The sequence below is a fragment of the Vidua chalybeata genome, chromosome 26 (assembly GCF_026979565.1).
Source record: "Vidua chalybeata isolate OUT-0048 chromosome 26, bVidCha1 merged haplotype, whole genome shotgun sequence".
Taxonomy (NCBI): Eukaryota; Metazoa; Chordata; class Aves; order Passeriformes; family Viduidae; genus Vidua; species Vidua chalybeata.
In genome coordinates, this window is record NC_071555.1 from 402,832 (window position 1) to 422,308 (window position 19,477).

The following is a 19,477-nucleotide window of genomic DNA, read 5'->3' on the forward strand; positions in this document are numbered from 1 at the left end:
GGAGCTGTGAGGGGCAGAGGGGACCGAGGTGTCTCAGAGGAGCAGGAGCGTCCCCAGCCTGCAGACACCCTCCACTCCCACGGAGTACAAGTCATGCCGTGTTTCTGCCTGCTCTACACTGATGTGCCCGTGTGATAACTGTGGGGCTGGGGAAGGAATGTGTGCTCACTCAGGAGATGCTTGCTGCACGCAGCTGTTGGGAAACTCCTGAGGAATCATCCGCAGACCAGGCGAAGCTTCCAGCGACGCAGCTTACAGCAGTTTCGGGTTGCTCCTACCACCACACCCTGACTCCCAATTATGTTCTCCAGTCCTAGGAATGAAATCCGGTGATTCCTTCCTATACACAATAACTTTATTAGAGCTTTTACCTATTCTGAGCTTTATTTCTGTGGGTTTTGGGCCACAGGGAGGCCCAGTGTGCCAGGGAGGGCAGGCTGACATGCAGGCACTGTGTCTGGGTCCAGGTGCAGCTCGGCCAGCGGCGAGTGCTTTGTCTTGGAGTAAATCACTTAGGGAATCCTCTCCACACCTGGCTCCAGCCTGCTGGAGAGATCACTGGAATGCTTCTGCCTTTCATGGCATGGATAAGGAACATCCAAGGAGGCAAAGAAAAGGGGAGATATCTTTTCAACAGAAATAAGAATAAGAGCAATAAAACGATAGGTAAATTCATGAATACTGGGATAAATCAGTCCTTAAGTAAAGAGATCATTTACCTACCGTAACAATAGCTATTCCAATCCACAATCCTGACACTGAGTGAGGATTTCAGCAAGAGTTTGAATGCACTTTTCCCTGGCGAAGGGGATTTGGAGAATTTCTTACAAGGAACAGTTGGGTTCAGAAAGCCATGGAATGTCACCCCTTGCTCCATGGCCACTGGACAGGGGCTCCCTAGGGAGAAGGCCAGTGCTCTGGAGCCTCAGCAAAACATCTCATTCAAAGAAGCTCAGCCTGAATCTTGATTACAAAATTGTGAAAGGATTCTCACTTTTTATTTTCCTTGCTTAATTAAGATTTGGAAACATTACTGATAGAGAGCCTCTAGTTTGTACCAAATCCAGCTTCTCCAGCCCAGGTAGAACTGCACAGGGCAGTGACTGCTCTGCAGCTCTATCAGCAATTCTGTCTTTATATGTCCCAGGACAGCAAACTCAAAGTTCTGATTAAAATGAAGCATGTATTGACAGAGAAATTTGCCATAGGATGTTTCTACTCCCATCCACTGTTTCAAAACCACCCTTTCCCAGCAACAATTACAATCCATAATGAGGAGAAGTGCAGAAATTATCTTTCACTGAACAACAGGAAATACTTAAAGTACTTTTACCTTCCTTTACACTCTCCACATAATGAAACAAATCCTTTGCGAATTACTGGAGAGCCACAATCATGTATGAAGAACCTTTCATCCATGTCCATTACAAGATCCCTCCTTAGTCCCACTTGTCTTACAGCAGAGTGTTTCAGATTTGTCATCTTGGCAGAGGAGAGATTTAAAGGTTAATCTCTGTGTCTCTGATCTTTCCAGAGTTCTTACATCATTCTTCATACATCATTCGAAAAGCAAACTTAGTATTTCTTCTTTCTTTTTCATCTTACATATTCCAACCTCAGCACCTTGCATGAAAACTGCTTATTCAACTCAAAATAAAATGAAAATAAATTAATGAGAGATAAAGACCTCTTTGATGCAATAACCTTTAATGATTTCTTCCTGGTATGTAATTTAGGACAGTGTTTTTCCTGGCTTAATGCTGTAAGTTTGCATCATAAACAAAAAGCTGATGATTCATAAAACATTATTGCTAATGTATTTTTGTAATTAGCAAGAGACATGTAAAGTATATTCCCTGTCTACCAGGCTTCTTGAAAGGAAACTTCCCTTTGAGAAATTATTCTTGGCACCAATGGCTGGAGTAGCCAGCCTTATGGGAAGAAGAAGCAGTGGTGACACCCACTGTGGAAGGTATAAATAGGGATGGGCAGCCACGGCCAGCTTGCAGTCTGATTTCGTATCAAGCTGTGCATCTTGCTTTGGGCTTCTGCTTGCATTTCCAACCGCTGTCGCCATGAGTTGCAACATTAAGGAGACTATTACTGTGTCTAGCAAAGGCAGGAGCAGCGGTGGCAGCTGTATCATTGGTGGTGGTGGTGGAGCACGGATTTCTTCCTTTGGCATGGGCAGTGGCAGAGGTTTTTCTGGAAGGAGTTACTGCGGTGGAGTGAATTATGGAGGGGGAATAAGTGTTGGTAGCTTGGCTGGTGGGAGCTATGGAGGTGGCAACTGCTACGGCAATGGCCTCGGGTTTGGCCTCGGAGGCGGTGTGGTTGTTGGGGGTCTTGGTGGCGACTGCTTGCTTTCATCCTGCGATGAGAAGGTCACCATGCAAAACCTCAATGACCGCCTGGCTTCCTACCTGGACAAGGTGAAGTGCTTGGAGAAGGAGAATGCTGAGCTGGAGTGCAGGATCAGAGAGTGGTATGCAACACAGGGCCTCTCCTGTGAGCCCCGCGACTACAGCTGCTACTACAAAGAGATTGAAGATCTTCAGAACCAGGTAATCCCCCGCTGGACTGTTCCTCCCCTTTTGAAAGCTTATTCCTGAATTTGTGTTTAGAACCTCCTGTAGCTGTTGAAGGGAACTTTGGTGCTTGTGAATGTCTTTGCAAATGGAAATTTTGGCAAATTCCCCTATGACATTGCTGAGTGTGGGGGCATATCAAGGACAGGTGCTGCAAGGTGGGAGAATGCTCTGAAAGAGGAAAAGGATGCTTTGGTATATTGTATTTGACTATCCAATTGTAAATGTAATATTATCAATGTACTCTGAGGAAATGTAGTGGTGTCAGCCACAGGAAGAGCAAAGCAAACTAGGGAACAATCAAAAACATACACTTTGGATGCTTTATCAAATGAAACATTATAGATCTCTAAGTGAGAAAAGCTGAAAATTGAAACTGGTTGTCACAGTGACACAAACACCCTGATATTAATAAGTCCACTGTGAAAGTTATGGCTGATCCTAAGGCTTAAAGACACCTTCCCACCGTGTTCCCTGAAGGTCCTTAAATCTGAATCCCAGAACATGCCAGCTTGAATGTCAGTGTTGAGCTTTAGTATCTTAAGGAAGGTTGTTTAGGTTTATTTTTTTGAAGCATCTTTGGAATTGGCCTTCAGATCTTGAAAGTGGGAAGTCCCATCCCATAGCTCTTTAATTCCCAGCTCTATGTGGCTGATCTCCTTTCTTCTGTGAGTGAAGGAGGCAAAGCCACCTCCTTCCATTTCTCTGCTTAAGGGACGAGGTTACTTAGGTAAGAAGGTAACAGAAAAAGGGAAATGTGAAGAGTTACTACCTAATTGCAAGGCAGAAAAACCTACAGAGTAGAACAGGAGAGAGGAGACATCTCTAACGATTTGTTGTTTTCCAGATTGTCTGTGCAACCATTGATAACAACAAGATCATCCTGGACATTGATAACAGCAGGATGGCGGCTGATGACTTCCGTGTGAAGTGAGTGCCCCTCCATGAACCTCTTGCTTCCCCCCTGCTCCTTCCCACCTCCCTGGGAGGCTCAGCACTAATTACAGAGGCTCCAGACACATCTCCCCACACCACTTCGGTAGGGCAGGATGATTAAAGGCATTTTGCTCCTGGTCACCAGCCCTCCCTTAATTAGTGTTCTTGGGTAGAACAGGGTTTGTGGTGAGGCTGGGGACAGGCACCTCAGGGAGTGGCCCATTTTCACCCCAGACCATTGCAAATGGGATCAACAAAGCAGAAATGCAGCTGAATAAGTGATACCAAATATACAGTGAGCAGGAGCAGGGAAAAAACATGAGGAAGAAAAGCTTTCATGTAACAGACATGAAACAGTGCAGAAATCCAAGGCATGGTGCATTCACCTTGGACAGCAAAATGCAGGTCAAAGCATGGAGCTGGGGAAGGAGATTCTGGCACAAACAGAACCCATGTGGGACATCCCCATCATGAATCTGTGCTTTCTGACACAACCCAGGTACGAGACGGAGCTGGCCCTGCGCCAGAGCGTGGAGGCCGACATCAACGGGCTGCGCCAGGTGCTGGACCAGCTGACGCTGTGCAGGTCTGACCTGGAGGCACAGCTGGAGTCGCTGCGGGAGGAGCTCTGCTGCCTGAAGAAGAACCACGAGGAGGTAGGTCCTGCCCAGACCCTACGAGCATCATGGCCCTGGTAGAAAGCTTTGCCACTGTGCTTGGAATTTAAAAGATTATCCACTTCCAGGCCACAGCTTTCCCCCCAAACTTTCTGGGGCTCAGACCACTCTGCCTCAGAAGGGAAGGGAGCTCTGGCTGGGGCAGTGCTGCTCCTGGGGCTGTGCTCACACTGGGAGTGCCAGAGTGGGGAACGCTGCTGCTGACTCCAGTGGATGAAGAAACAAATTAGCCAACAGATTCCTTGGGAAAACACTTGCACCATCCTCCAGTGTCTTTCTCAGCCACAGCAGGGAGGAAGGTCTTGCAGGAAGGGCAGTTCTTGGCCACTGAGCTTTGCTCTTCTGTGCTGCCTTCCAAAAGCCAGTGTGATCTGATCTGGGATTTATTTCCAGGAGATGAGTTGCCTGAGGAAACAATCAACTGGAGATGTGAGTGTGGAGGTCAATGCCTGCCCGGGACCAGATCTCAGGCAAATCTTGGAGGATTTGAGATGCCAGTATGAAACACTGATAGCGCGCAACCGCAAGGAAGTTGAGGATTGGTACGAGTGCAAGGTAAGCAACACTTGTGCTGCAAACCAGATTGACACACGCAGCCCCGGGCCCAGGAGCCTTTCAGAAACCAGACATGGAGACAATAAGCAGTTCTTCCTTCCCAGTGAAGCCCAAGAGCAGCACTTATTATACCCTGTGTTCCACAGGAGCCACAGGCCTGTCTGACCAGTTTTTTATGTCCCATCTGGAACAGCAGCATTTGCCACAAGGCCTTGTGGTGTGTTGTTGGAACAGAGATATTCCACATTTGGATTAAAGAGATTTAATAGCCACGAGGTTAATGGGATTTGTAAAATGAACAAGCAGTGGAGCTGGTAGGGAACACCCTGTGCACAGAGAACCTGCCCTGCTCCCTGTTTCCTTTTGATGAACACTCACCATGTTCTGCTCCTGTAAAAACAAATCCCCAAAGCTCTTTATCCTGGATTGGTGATTTCAGATTGAGGAGGTGAATCGGGAGGTTATTACAAGCGGTCAGGAGGTGGAGACGTGCAACAACCAGGTGACTGAACTGAGACGCCAATTGCAAACCCTGGAAATCGATCTCCAAGCTCAGCTCAGCCAGGTGGGTGATGAGCTGACTCACAGCTCCAGCTGGTCACTGCTGGGTTTCTTAGCATGAACAGCCAGACCCACCAACCAGCACAGTGGCGGTGGTGAATGGCTCGTTCATTTTTGGACTTGAGGGTGACACTAAAATGATTGTTGTTTTTTTGCTTATCAGAGAAATAACTTGGAATCATCTCTGGCTGAAACTGAGTGCCAGTACAACACTCTCCTCAGTGAGCTACAGAACCAGATCACGTGTGTGGAGCAGCAGTTGGCTGAAATAAGAGCAGAAATAGAGTGCCAGAACCAAGAGTACAAGACCTTACTGGACGTCAAGTGCCGCCTGGAGCAGGAGATCCAGACCTACCGGTGCTTGTTGGAAGGAGGACAGCAGGACCTCATGTAAGTACCTCTCTAGATCCACTAGAGAATAAATGAAAATGTCAGGGATCTGCATTACAGATTGGGTATCCAGCCTGATCTTCAGTCCTTCCTTAAGGCTTTCTCTGAGATAAAAAATTGTCTCATGAATAACTTCCTTGTGATGAACTAAATGTCAGTCCTTGGGATCTGCAAAGTAGAACACCAAATCTGTTAGCTGCTGGTGACAACACTGTCATTCCTGGGATTATGTCAGCATTGGTGACAGTTCCTTTTTTATAGTGAGATGGGTGAGAACTGTCCAAGTCAAGGGGGAGCACAAATGTAAAGCAACTCTGAAAGAGAAAGAAAATGTAATGTAATACTCTAATACCTATAAAGGCCATAGTTTGAGACTTTGTGTCATGTAGTCAGTCAGCAGTGACATGTAAAGTTCTAAAATTCTCTATTTCTCTCACCAAATGTATCCCACTAGTCACGGAGGAGGAATTGGAACTGGTGGAGGGGTCATTAGGACGAGCCACACCTACACAACTTCAGCTGCCCACTGCCAGGCCCAGGTCCCACCCTGCAAGACCGGAGACATACAAGGTGAGCAGTGTGTTTTCACAAAAGGAAAACTGGCTCTGTTCATTTCCTCTGCGCTAAGGCCAGGAGACAGCACATTCCTAGGATGTGTCAGAGGCATCCACTCAGAGTCACTGTGCTGCAGGGGGGATCTGATACAGTGGTGGTGTCACTGAGAAATGGGTTTAAAGAGAGCTTGGACTGAATATGGGGTAGAGGAAGCAAATGGGAGACAAAAAGGAGCAGCAGAATACAGAGGAGAAGACCAGGGAGATAGGGGGATTCTGGAAGAAGAAGTGAAGAAGACAACAGGCAAAGCTTAGCAAAAGAGTCTGGAAAGAGTGAAAAAAAGAGTAAACCTATAATTTTACAAGTGAAAATTCCCATTAAAGCAAATTATTTAGGGAATTTCTGGAGCTTCCTGTGTTGCTGCCAGCTGCACCAGCTTAGCAGTACATTCCAGAAACAAGGGCACCACCAGGATCTGGTATCTGTTATGTGAAGGATTTTACTTGAGTTCCAATCAAATAACGCTGCTGTGTTTTCTTTCCAGTGACCTGCAGGAGAATTTGTGATTAAGGAGAAATGGACTGGAAGGTGACAGGGAAACCACAGACAACCCGAGAACAGTCCCTGTTCACTGCACCCTCTGTGCAGAGAAAGTAGAAGTAACTCAGCGACGCTTGGCCACGTAGCTAAAGGGGGTGTCAGGAGCCACCTCCTCTGTTCTGCTCTTCTGTTCTGCAATGCTGTAACCTCTAGAAGTTACCTGAGTTAGTCAGGTCACTTACGTACCTGCTGGTGAAAAATGTCTCTAATAAAACTTTGCTTCTGCCTAATGCAATCAAGAACCTGTGTCTGAAACTGAGTTCCTTTTGAACACCAGATGTGATCCATGAGCAAGGGGCACCTAAAGTGGTCAGGATCATCCTGCACTGGGAACAAAGCTGCTTTGCCAGCAGGAGAGAGTGGCCTTGCTGACCTGGCAGGTCTTGTCCAGCTCCTCCCTGTTGTCACAGCCTGAGGCAGATGTTGCCCATTCCTGTGTGGCACAGGAGGAATCAGACAGGCCAGCAGAGCTGGAGCTCATCAGTGAAAGAACAGTGACAGACATTTCCAAGGCTCAGGCAGGTGTGTGTCCACACAGGTGCCACCTGAGCAGCCATCTCTGATGCATATCTCCAGCTGCTCTCCAGATGTGTCAGGTTTTAAACTGGGAGATGTGCTGGTGTTGGGGGCATGGCGTCTGTCACACACATCTCAGCAGGTGTCTCCTGGCCCTGCCCTTGTGGGACAAGTCTCCTGGACTTGTGCAGTGTGAGCATGTCCGAGTAGGGTGCTGCCCCTCGGCAGAGCAGCCCCACCTCTTCTGTGTCAAACCACTGCCCGGGGAGGGGGACCCTGCGAGGACAGTGCCCCTTCTGGGTGCCTGGCAGCAGGGCAGCAGGTGCTGAGATGGCAGACGTTCCCAGCTCCTCTGCTCCTCAGACAGCCAAGGGCTGGTTGGACATCCACAGCTGCGCAGAGACACCCACAGGACGGAAAGAGCTGATGGCCTGGAAGCTGTTTTTGTACCTTATGTGACACGGTACAAAGATTTCTCACACCTAAACACGTATAGAATATTCTGGACTCCTTTGTTGAGAAATTAAAAAACGTTTGAAACAAAAAGGCAAATTCATTTCCCCAAGTCCTGCTCCTGACTGTGCCAGACGCGTGCAAAAGAGCATTTCTGCGTCTGCTCCGGCCGGTTCCTGCGCTGCAATAAGCCGGGAGCAGAGAAGCGGCAAAAGGAGGGCGGAATTTTGGCTGTGAGGGAGCGGAGAAGGGACAAGAGTGATCCCTGGCGGCCGGGAGGCGGCGGGGACGGGCGCTCCCGGCGGCCGCACCGCCCCAGAGATGCTCATCCCGGCAGCGGGGAGGAACCGGGGCTCCTGTCGGCAGCACTGCACCTTCGTGGCGCCGGGCCGGGGTCTCCCCCTGCTCTTCCCAGACTCGAATTTCTCCCTGCAGCTGCCCAAAACCTTGAACAACGCCCCGGAGCTGCTGCCCGCTCCTCCCAGCAGAACAGCGTGAATCAGATCCTCCGTGAGCGAGAGGCAGATTCTCATCGAAACTAAAATCCTGGGAATTTGGCATCTGACTTTTCACCTTCTGCTCCATCGGCACTGCCCCTCTTGTACCACAGAATGAAATACCAGCTTGAAGCACCTGTGAAAATATTTACGCTGGGTTGGGTTTGGTTGTTTTTCCCAGAGGAAAGAGAAATTTAAAATACCTATACTGGGTTGGATTTGTTTTATTTTATTTGTTTTCCCGTAGGACAGAGACATTGGGCATGCCTGAGAATTCAGGGCAAAACTGGCCAATCCAAAAACTGTCCAATTTGGACTGAGTCTGAAGCAGAGATTTGCCATTAACACTGTACTTCTGTATTTAAAGTCACGTAAAATTTAGGAGCAGCTGGAATAATTAGTAATCCTGACTGACGTGCAAATACTTCTTGTGCTGAAAAACAAGGAAATGGAGAAAGTGCCTGGGGAATCCTGGCACTTCCCAGCTCTCCCCATCAGGTGTCAGCTGTTCCCAGCTGGCAGATCCCAAGGAAACACTGACCTGTCAGTGTCCTGGTCCCGAGCCCTGTCCTGTCCCCAGCCTGTCCGGTCCCTGCTCTGCCCCAGGTGTGCAAACACTGAGAGCAAGGTCTGAGACTCTGCTTAAAGCCCAGCTTACATTTTCCAAAGGGGCCAGAGACGCTAAGCTAATTGAGAGCTAATCTTGACTGTGGCTAAGTGGAAGTAGTTGCTGTTAGCCTATCCAACAGAAGTACAATAATATGTGATTTAAATGCTATAAAATGAATTGATCCACAATCTGCAGCTCTGTCCAGTCCCCCTGCCCTGCAGTGGGGTGGGCAGCGCTCCCTCTGTGCCATCGATCCCACCGCGCCGAGGGATCCCGACACATTCTACGTTTCAGCACACGGGATATTTGGAGATTATTTGGAGATGCAGGATGAACGCTCCCCGGCCCTGCGCTGCAGGTGCTCTCTAGAGGGCACTCGGCTCCCACCGAGCTGCCCAAGGGCAGAGGCGAGCGGCAAAGCCAGCGCTGGGGGCCCGGCTCGTCCCCTCCCAGCAGAGCCAGCCGGGTGAAGCGGCGTCCGCGGGATGTGCAGGGGACAGCCCAGTGCCCAAAACACGGAATGCGCTACCAGCCCTGGCATCCCGCTCCAGCTCCGCCGGAATTTAATGGTCACACTCTTAGTGTGTGACCCGGTTTTGCATGTGACTTCAGAGATGGTGCAGGTGTCCCCCTGGCTCCCACAGATCCCAGGTGTTCCCGGTGTGGGGGTGCGTGGGACGGGCGCCAGACTGAAACTCGCTCACCAGTTTGCTAATACCTGTTTGTTTCCAAACGGCACTGGAGTATTTTGCATTGTGTTGTTAGGTGGGAGCACAGTGAAAGCCAGGGTCTCCTCAGGGGTTGCAAACGTGCTGTAATGACCCTTTGCTAATGAGGGTCTTGCCGGTGGAGCAGCAGCTGAGACCCCAGAGAGACAGCTGGGCCGGGGGCTGTTTAGACCCACAAAGGAGCAGCTCCAAACCAAAGGGTTTGTGCTTCTGAAAGTCTCTTACAGCTCTGACTCACCTAATTCCTGCTCCTATCACAACCACCATCGCTCTGTTGGGTGGTGGAGCTTTTGAAGGTGCTCTTTAATGTTTCATCACTGCTCAGCTCTGCAATAGTGAATGAGTAACAGACCCGGTAGAATGTAGGCAGGAATTATGCTTTTCCTAAAGGAGGGATGTTTGCTGGGTTGACTCTCCTGACTGCCCTTCCCGGAGGGCAGCAGGTCACCTGTCCATGCCAAGTCCTTTAACTGACCAGTGGGTGAATGTGCTGCATTAGGACCACTGGACACAACAGGACAGATTCCAGGGATATTCCCTTTGACCACACACCTTGGAGTGTGGGTGGACACCAACATTACACCCTGTCTTGCAGAATAGTTCGGGAGAGGCGGGGACTTTCTCACTTCAAAACAGGTATTTTAAAACCCTTTGCTTAAAAAGATCCTAAATAGCTTTTGGCATAAGGGAATCACAGAATCATTTAGGTTGGAAAGTCCCTCTAAGATCCTCGAGTCCAGCCCTCCACCCAGCACTGCCAAGGCCACCACTTGCAGATTATTTTCACAGAGTATCACTGAGATCTAAAACAATACTTTGTGGTTTGGGTTGTGGGAACAAACCCAAGCACACCGGTGAGGAGCCCCATGCCTGGAGAAGAATGAGGCACCATCTTTTTGACAGAATTATTTCTAATTACAAAAATACATTTATAGAAAATCACACTTTTCACGGGAAATTGTTGGAACTGAGCATTTTCAACCTCAAATATTTCTGGATGGAACTGCTGCCAGGCACTCACAGCTGTGTTAGTGGGGGGACAAAAGATTCTAAACACATTGTACTCTCACTACAGAGTGAACAAATATGAATTGTTGGGCAAAAATTACTTTTTGCTTAGAACTCTCAGTTAATCCACTATTGAGACAATAAATGTGATTGAGCCCTAATGCATTACAACTGATCTAAATCAGATTTTTCCATTTTCAAACATCTAGCTTTTTATTGGTTAAGAAAAAGATCCTCATAATTTAGATTTTAATGGAGAACAGCTTAATGCTAAGTGTCAGGCAGCTGAAGCTCACTGGAATGAAGAGCAGAGTACAAACAAGAATGATATTCACCCTCCAACACAGTCACACTGCACGGCCTGGCTTTCTTTTCTACTATGGAGAAATCCTATGGGATTATCTGGTGTTAATAAAATTGTCTGATGATCATATAATGGGAGTTATTTTATAACATATAATTATGAGAATGAGTCATATTCCCCAGGTAAATATTTCATAGTTTTTCTCTGTGTAGCAATGTACAAGAATTGAGTTTTCCCACAAGACCTGACCAGAAGGATGGAAAAGGATCCCAGTGAAGCACCAAAAAGGGGGACAACAGTCCAGTTGTGACCCCACAAACGTGCTCAGCAGCCTTGGCAGTTTCTCCCAAACACAACAGCGTGGGGAGGGTGTGGAGCTGGGGAAGGTGGTCCTGGGGGCTGAGAGGAGCCGGCGTGTGCTCAGCCACAGCCCCAGCCTGAGCCATGCCCCAGCCCCTTCCCCTTTTCCCAAGGAAAAGGGCTTCATTCTCTCGCAGCCTCTGCTTCAGCCAATGCACATCTGGGCCGTGCAGAGCACCCGGGAACCCTGCCATTGAGATGCTGAGTGAATTCCTGCCCATCCTGGGAGAATTTCTGCCAGCGCTGGGTGAGCCGTTCAGGCTTAAATAGTGCATCCTCCTCTTTGGGCAGGAGCTCGTAGCAGTTTCATCACAGGAAAAGGGAGAGGCCTCATTGCAAACAACTGTGGAGCCACGTGCCTCCTCCTTCTCCTCCACACCCCTCAAACCCCCCATCCCCCCATCCCAGTTTGGCCCTGCCCAGTTTTTGGCTCTGCTGCAGTGAGCAGCACCAGCCCCAGATTCCGTAACATTTCACTGTCCCTCTCACAGGTACTGCTGGGGATCCTTCCAGTTCCTGAAGTTTGTTGCAACCACTTTTATGTGAAGGTTTCCCAGCCCTCCAGCTGCACTTCAGCAGCATCTCTGGATTTTGCTGCAAACATTATCTAAGATCACCCAAGAAACTCAGTGTGTTGCAAGGGCCTAGACAATACAATGAAACAGAAGTGCAGATAAAATTACCACCTCATAAACCAGCTTCCACCTTACAGCAGCTCTGAAATAAAACGTTCCTTTCAGGAACCATTTGTTCTGTAACTTCTGTCTCTGATCCTGGCCAGGATTTCCAGACATGATGAATCTGCCAGGCTTCTTCAGTTTTAAGGAGCTAAGTTTCACTCTTGAAGTACATTGCCTGCACAAGTTCTAGGGGGGAAATGATATTCAATCTTCCTTTCACGTATTAAAAATGAAGCTATGAAGTTGCACACAAGCATCCTCAACGATATTCAAACCATCTAAAAATGTTTTTTTTTTGTTACGGGAAGGCAGGAAGGTTTGGTTTTCCTAAAAGGAATTACTGACACAGCAGATGTAATAAACTTCTTTCCAGGTAAAAAAACTAACAAACAAAACCTTTCTGCAGAAATTTACAGAACAACATTGATCTGTCCCCATGTCTCTGTATCAGGGGTGTCAAAGCAACAGTTAAATGGGACATAACCCAGGTGCTTCTTGAGCCAAAGTAGCTGGAAGCATAGAAGAGAACTTCATTCCCCCTGGGAGAAAAGGATTTCTCACTGGACAATATTATCCCCCAGAGTCCACTGAGTGGAGGTGAACCACTGAAATTCTGAGGGAGACCTTGCTCCCTCAGATGTTTCAGAGATGAAGTGGAGCAGCAGGTGGAACGTGAGGCATGTCCTCTGCGTGGGCCAGGGTGTGCTGGGAGGGGCCTCTACCAAAAGCTGTTTCCATAAACAGTTGCTGTAACAAACAAAACTTAATTAGCAACAACCACCACCACAAAGGCTGAGCGAGAAACCAGTAATATCCCAAATCAATATAGGAAACTGGGTATCACACCAGTTCCACCTACAAGGTGCGACAGGTAACAGACTGGGATTTGCTAAGGATCAGGTACCTGGGCAGGGGGAGAGGGGTGAGAGGTACCCAGGGGAGAAATGTCACAGTCTGAGGCTCAGGGTGCTGTGAGAGCTCACAGGGCAGATGTACAGCTGAACTATCCACTGCATTGGGCAAAATTACTATCTTAAAAGAAGAAAATGGAAGATAACAAATATTTCCTATTTTTGGTCATGCTGCGTCTGTGAATGGAAACCAAATCTGAAGGAAAAATGCTGTTTTGATGTAGTTTATTGATTTAATCCCCAAACCAGGAATTTTACCTTTCTCTTCCAAGTATTGTATTTGTGCTGCATAGGGAAAGCATCCTGATAAAATCCTGAATCCCCTTCAGGAACATGATCAATGACATTCCCATCCATGTCAGGAGAGACCAGCCCCAAGCCTCAAAAACCTTTCCCAGGTCTCTCAACCATCCTGTACCTGCACTTGCTCCAAGCAAGGGTTTTTCCCTGCAACAACTTGCCACACTTCCTTCCCTCAGCCTGACACACACCAGTTCTGCAGTTGTTGTGATACCATTTTTCATAATTAATTTGTTATTTATAAAACACGATTATAGAGGTGTGATTGAAATAATTGCTGACACGTGATATTTGCCATTGTTCACTGAGTTTTTATGAGATATTACAAGTAAGTCAGAGTGGTTCTGTGTACCTACAACATGCATCCTGCAGTGGGCTTTCCAAAGGCATAAAGCAATAAAGGATTGCAAATAAGGAGCATAGAGCATAGGATAATGATAAACCTATGAAAATCTCAGTTTAAAAAAATCAGCCAGAATTCCTTGACAAATAACTGAGCATTAGAAGTGAGGTAGGAACATCCATTGCTGTCCTGTATTGTGGCAATGTGGTGTTGTGAGAGGGCTGTGACCAGGACGAGGCGAGTGGGATGAGTTTGTTTCGGATGACTGTAAGCCAGTGCACCAGATCTCAACAGAGATCTCCCTAATTCAGAGCCACCCAACAGAAATTACATGTTTTATGTTAATAAACAAATGGTCACAAACACTTAGAGGAAGGGTTAAGCTTCCTGCCACCGCCAAGCATCTCCCTTTGGCAAATTAGGGCTTGCAACCACACATGGAAAGCGGGTACTCCCTTCCACGGTGACACCCACTGTCTCAGGTATAAATGCAGAGGAGGCTGGCTGGAACTTGGAGCTATGATTCCAGAACAACTGTAGGACCAGCTTTGACTTTTCACCTGAGTTATTTGCTGCTGCCACTATGAGCTGTGGCTCCAAGCAGCCCCTGAAGAGCTGCCTGCGGGGGAGCAGCGGTGGAGGGGGTGGAGGGGGCAGCTCGCGTTCCTCGGCCTCCTCGAGGACACTCACTTCCAGGACAAGTGGTGGTGGCAGGTTTTCTGGCAGCAGTTGTGGCGGAGGAAGCTCCCGGAGCAGCTGTGGTGGAGGAAGTGGTTATGGCAGGCGCGGTAGCTATGGAGGAGGAATGAGCAGCAGCAGCTGTGGAGGGAGACTGGGTGGTGCGTGTTACGGAGGGGGAATGGGCCACAGCAGCGTGGGAACGGGCTTCAGGCCTGGGAGCAGCTTTGGGGGCGCTTATGGAGGAGGCTTTGGTGGAGGAATGGCTGGTTTCAGTGGTGGCAGCTTTGGCAGTGGTGGCTTTCATGGAGGGAATGTGGGAATTCTCTCCTATGATGAAAAGCTGACCATGCAGAGCCTTAATGAACGCCTGGCTTCCTACATGGAGACAGTCAGGAATTTGGAAAAGGAAAATGCTCAGCTTGAACAGTTAATCAGGGAGTGGTACCAGAAGCAAGGTCCTATTGGCCCAAAGGACTACAGCCACTATTATGGACAAATTGAAGAACTTCAAAAGCAGGTAGGATGTTCTTTGCCGGAGAAGCTGAAGCACTGACAGACTGAGAGATTCACAGGGAATGTTTTCCTAACATGTTCTGTCTCTTCTAGATTGTGGCTGCAGCTGTGGAAACCCACAAGGTACTTTTGGACCTGGATAATACAAAGATGACTGCAGAAGACTTTAGAATAAAGTAAATATATATTGCTCTTTTACAGACACTGACTTCCTTCCTCCTGCTTTCCTGAACTTAGTTTCATAGATTCATTCCATAAACAAATATCAATCCACAGGGACTTGGCTTTCCCCTGCTTCCATGGCAGCACAACTGAAATAATTTATGAAACTTCAACATTTTCAGTATTCCTAGAGTGATCTTTGATGGGAATGCTGCCTATGGTTGCGGAGCCAGAGCTTACAAAAGGTTTAATTTTTAAGAAAATAAAAATTGGGATTTTCTGTCACTGAAAGTTAGGTTAACCAGATAGATGGAATCTGCAAAAAGTTGTAGTAGGAAGAGATAATGAAAAAGACCACAGAACACATTTTAATATTAAAGTTTGATATTAATATTAAACTTTGTATTTATTTAGTATAAAGAATAATAACTTTATGTTATTAAGTAGTATTATTAATTAAATGTTAAGTATTGGCTGATGATTTCCTAATTCTGATGGCTGAGAGATGCTGCAAGCTCCAAAGTACAGACACAAAAGCAGACACTGATTCTGGAACAGGTGAATTTTCCATAAATAATGTCAGTTTGGAGGAGGGCTGAGGTGCCAGGAGCAGGGCTGACCTCTGCACTGTGCCTGGCACAGGTACGAGATGGAGAGCGGGCTCCGGCAGAACGTGGAGGGCGACCTCAACAGCCTGCGGCCCCTGCTGGATAACCTGACCCTGACCAAGGCTGACCTGGAAATGCAGTTTGAGTCTCTGAAGGAGGAGATCATCGACCTCAAGAAGAACCACGAGGAGGTAAGAGCCAGATCCTTGAAACGCACACGGGAGATGTGGGAAGCTGACATCCAGCACCGACCAAGGGGCACGGCCAGGCTGCTCCAGGGTGCCCCTGAGCTCAGCCCCCTCAACAAGCAGTGTCTGGAAAGTCAAGGCTAAATACTTGCAACACAAACCCTCCAAATATATATATATATATATATGTTGTTGAAAGGCTCCATTTGTGTTCATTGTCCTTGGGCCTGGGTTTTCTCTGCAGGAAATGAAACTGCTGCAATCCCAGACCAATGGGGATGTGAATGTGCAGATAAACACTGCTCCAGGAGAGGATCTGCTGAAAAAACTGAATGAGATGAGGCAAGAATATGAAGCTATTATTCAGAAAAACCGTGCAGAGGTTGAGAAGTGGTATGAAAGCAAGGTAAATGGTGACAGTTCTTGGTAACAACTTCCTGTAGAGGAATGACACAACATCCATTGCTTTTACAAAATAACGGTAGAGTCCCTTTGGTCAAAATGAAGTAAATCACAGGTGGGCTTGAGTTGCTCTGGCAGAGCCACACAAGCAAGTTTAACAGCCCCATTCTACCAGTGGCCCTTCTGCAAATTGTTGTGTTCCAGATGGTCCCATGATAAACTGCCATGTTGGCACTGTAAGTAAAACTCAGAAACTGCAATTCCCTACATTAATTTTTCAGATGGAGGAAGTGAGTCAACAAGTCCAGTCAAGTAGCCAGGAAATAGACTCAAGCAACCAACAGATCTCTGTGCTGAGACGTCAATTTCAGAGCCTGGAAATTGAGCTGCAGTCGCAGATCAGTCTGGTAGGTAACGACTGCTCCTCATCCCCTGATATGCAAAGAACTCAGGAGCTGCTGGAATGCTAGGATGTCAGCTGTGACAGCCACTGATCCTTGGCACATCTGACACCATGTGGGACTTCTCTCATGTTGGGCATGAGAACGGTCTAATCCTGCCACATTCCCATAAACACTGCATTTTGCCTTCCCTTTGCAGATAGACTCTCTGCAATCCAACCTGGAAGACACGGAGCGTCGTTACAACATGCAGCTGCAGCAGATCCAGGCCATGATCGGGCCCTTGGAGGAGGAGCTGGCCAGCATCCGCTGCGAGATGGAGAGCCAGAACGAGGAGTACAAGATGCTGCTGGGCATCAAGACCCGCCTGGAGCAGGAGATCCAGCAGTACCGGGCACTGCTGCATGAGGGGCAGCAGGGCATTAGGTACAGACATCAGTTAATTAACTTTCTGCCTGAGCAATCAGGGAAAGAGGACAGTGGCAATATTTGTATTAGCAACTGGTGCAAGGGATTAATCAACAACACATCTACTACAAGCACAAGAATTCACATGGAATCTAAATCTTAGCTGGCAGCATGCAAAGCTGTACTCTTACAAAAGTGTTTAGAATTGTAATTTGCCATTTCTTCCCCTAAGTACCATCAGGAAGCGATGGCACATCAGGAAGTGCCATTATTTGGGAAAATGAAAGGTAAGAAGGAAATAACACACCCCTTCCTCCTTACAGCACTTCACAGGGAGGAGCTGGTGCTGGATCTTCTGGAGGAGGAGGTCATGGAGGAAGTAGTGGAGGAGGAAGCTGTTGGTCCTCAGGTGGAGGAAGCAGTGGAGGAAAAACTGGAGGATCCTATGGAAGATCTTCCTCTTCTGAAAGTGGAGGAGGAGGGAGTGGAGGAAGAACAGGAGGTGGAACCTGTGGTAAAACTTCAGGTGGAGGAGGTGGCAGTGGTGGAGGAGGAGGGGGTAAATCCTGCCTCTCCCGCTCTTCATCTTCCCAGTCCCAGCCTGGCGACTCTTGTGAAAGCCCAGGTAAAAATGGAATTTAAAAATATATCCTGCAATCCACAATTCTCTCTGAATAGCAGGAAAGGATACAACAACTTCCTTCCTGGAAATATTTTTTGCTATTTTTTTCCCAGTCTTGTTTTAAGGCCAGTCTGACATTTGTTCTTAGACAGTGACAAATCCACATGAGCAGCATGAAGGATGGCAAGAAGAGTTGTGTCAGAGGATGGGTGAAAATAGGAAATGGAGGGGGGAAAGGGAAAATGGTGCCAAATCCAAAATATGCAGGGAACTAGGAAAGTCAGAAGTTAGAAATGTGACTGGCATCAAGCAGGGGTTGTTTAAAGCAGGGTAGAATAATTGGAACACTCAAGACATTTAAAATATAAGGGGCATTGGCTGCAAAATACTGAAGCAGCAAAAGATGGAGAATGACCAAAGGGTCTGATCCATATCTGACTTCCTGGCTCTAGTTCCAGGAAGTGCTGAAAACATGAAGCTCTGCCTGGAAGGAAATAAAACATTGGAGAGAGGAGCAACCATGGAGGAAGTGTCTGAAGCCATAAAACACATGAGACGGGGTAAGGGTCCAGGTCCAGGCAACACCTCAGACAAAAGCCTGAAAATGGTGAAAATGAGCAGGAAGGTGTAATTTTTAGAAAGATTCAATTCCACTTTTGACTTTTTATGGAAAGATGGAAAATGGTCCTGCTTTGAGGTTTCCATTTACTCCTTATAATGACCAGGTTCAGTCAGGCTCTGTCCCAAACAGTTTCTGATGCAGACTGACTGACAGTCATGACATGAGAGTTGCCTCTCACCCAAAGGGCCTGAAGCCATCAGTGCAAAGGCTAGGAACACTGCACAGATGCTTCTGATGCTGAAAACAAGGAGGATTTTGTGTCATGACTGTTTGGTACAATTTGGTGGAGATGAGCTCTAGTTTTTAAAAAATTCCTACATCAGCTTTGCAAACTCCTCTGCAAAAATTGATTCCTCTGATCAAACATCTCTGCCCTGCAACACTCCAATATATATTAATGCTTTGTAGGCAAGATTAAAGCATATTATGTGCCATCTCTCTTTAACTTATAGAAGTCTATTGTAAATATCCATACAGACACAAATGCAGATTCTAAGTTCACCTGTATTTGGTTTGTACTGCTGCAGCCACACTAAATTAAAGTGATTTGCACTGCCATGGCTGAGAACAGAAGCAGATCCATGTAGTTAATTGCTAAATCTGCACACACACTCTACAAATTCAGGTCTGACACTGTCTGGACCTTTCCAGAAGGCTGGGAACAACCCTGGTGCACTGAGAACTGCACAGGTGATATTTAGAAAGTACAATGAGGTTTAAAATTCTGAATTCTTAAAAAAAAAAAAATCTTGCTTTCCTCCATCTTTCAACAGGGAGTTTTAGAAAGGCTGAGGAGTGATCAGCAAGACCAGCATCTTCCACTGCACGACCTCCAGTGAGGCCTTTGGACCAAGCAAGACTCTACTGAGCACGGCTGAACATCCCCTGCCACGAGCAGGAGCGAACACTTGTCCAACTTACTCAACACTGCTCACGCCAGGGGCTTGTCAGAGCTCTCTGCATGTCCTGTCTGCTTCTTCCATCTGTGCTTCTGCTCCAAATCACTGTTACCTGAGTTAATCTCTGCCGTGATTGGTGTTCCTGTGGAATAAATGCTAATAAATCTGTGCTTCTCTCTGATGCAACCAGAAAGCTGTGTCTAGTGCAGGTTCCTTTAGCAGAGATTTTTGTTTGAATCAGTTACAAATATCAAGCCCTACCTGTGGAATACACAATGACATGTTAGACTACCCATAAGACCCAAAGTTTTCAGTGACATATTCACCATTTCACTGGGCAAAACTTGGAAGTCTTCACCGCCAGGAACAATGCTCTACTGGTCCCTGTGATGGGAAAAA

General features: G+C 47.3%; 1 protein-coding gene across 1 annotated transcript; it reads left to right on the forward strand.

Moving 5' to 3' along the window:
• Positions 1–1,998: 1,998 nt before the first annotated feature.
• LOC128800005 (keratin, type I cytoskeletal 9-like) lies at positions 1,999–19,271 on the forward strand. The gene is made up of 17 exons (XM_053964891.1): positions 1,999–2,564; positions 3,436–3,518; positions 4,024–4,180; positions 4,595–4,756; positions 5,196–5,321; positions 5,481–5,707; positions 6,162–6,277; positions 8,247–8,325; positions 14,113–14,770; positions 14,860–14,942; positions 15,571–15,727; positions 15,969–16,130; positions 16,408–16,533; positions 16,727–16,953; positions 17,259–17,560; positions 18,010–18,117; positions 18,953–19,271. Exons 1-17 carry the CDS (start codon positions 2,076–2,078, stop codon positions 18,976–18,978), a joined length of 3,288 nt encoding a protein of 1,095 aa, XP_053820866.1. The 5' UTR covers positions 1,999–2,075; the 3' UTR covers positions 18,979–19,271.
• Positions 19,272–19,477: the final 206 nt, after the last annotated feature.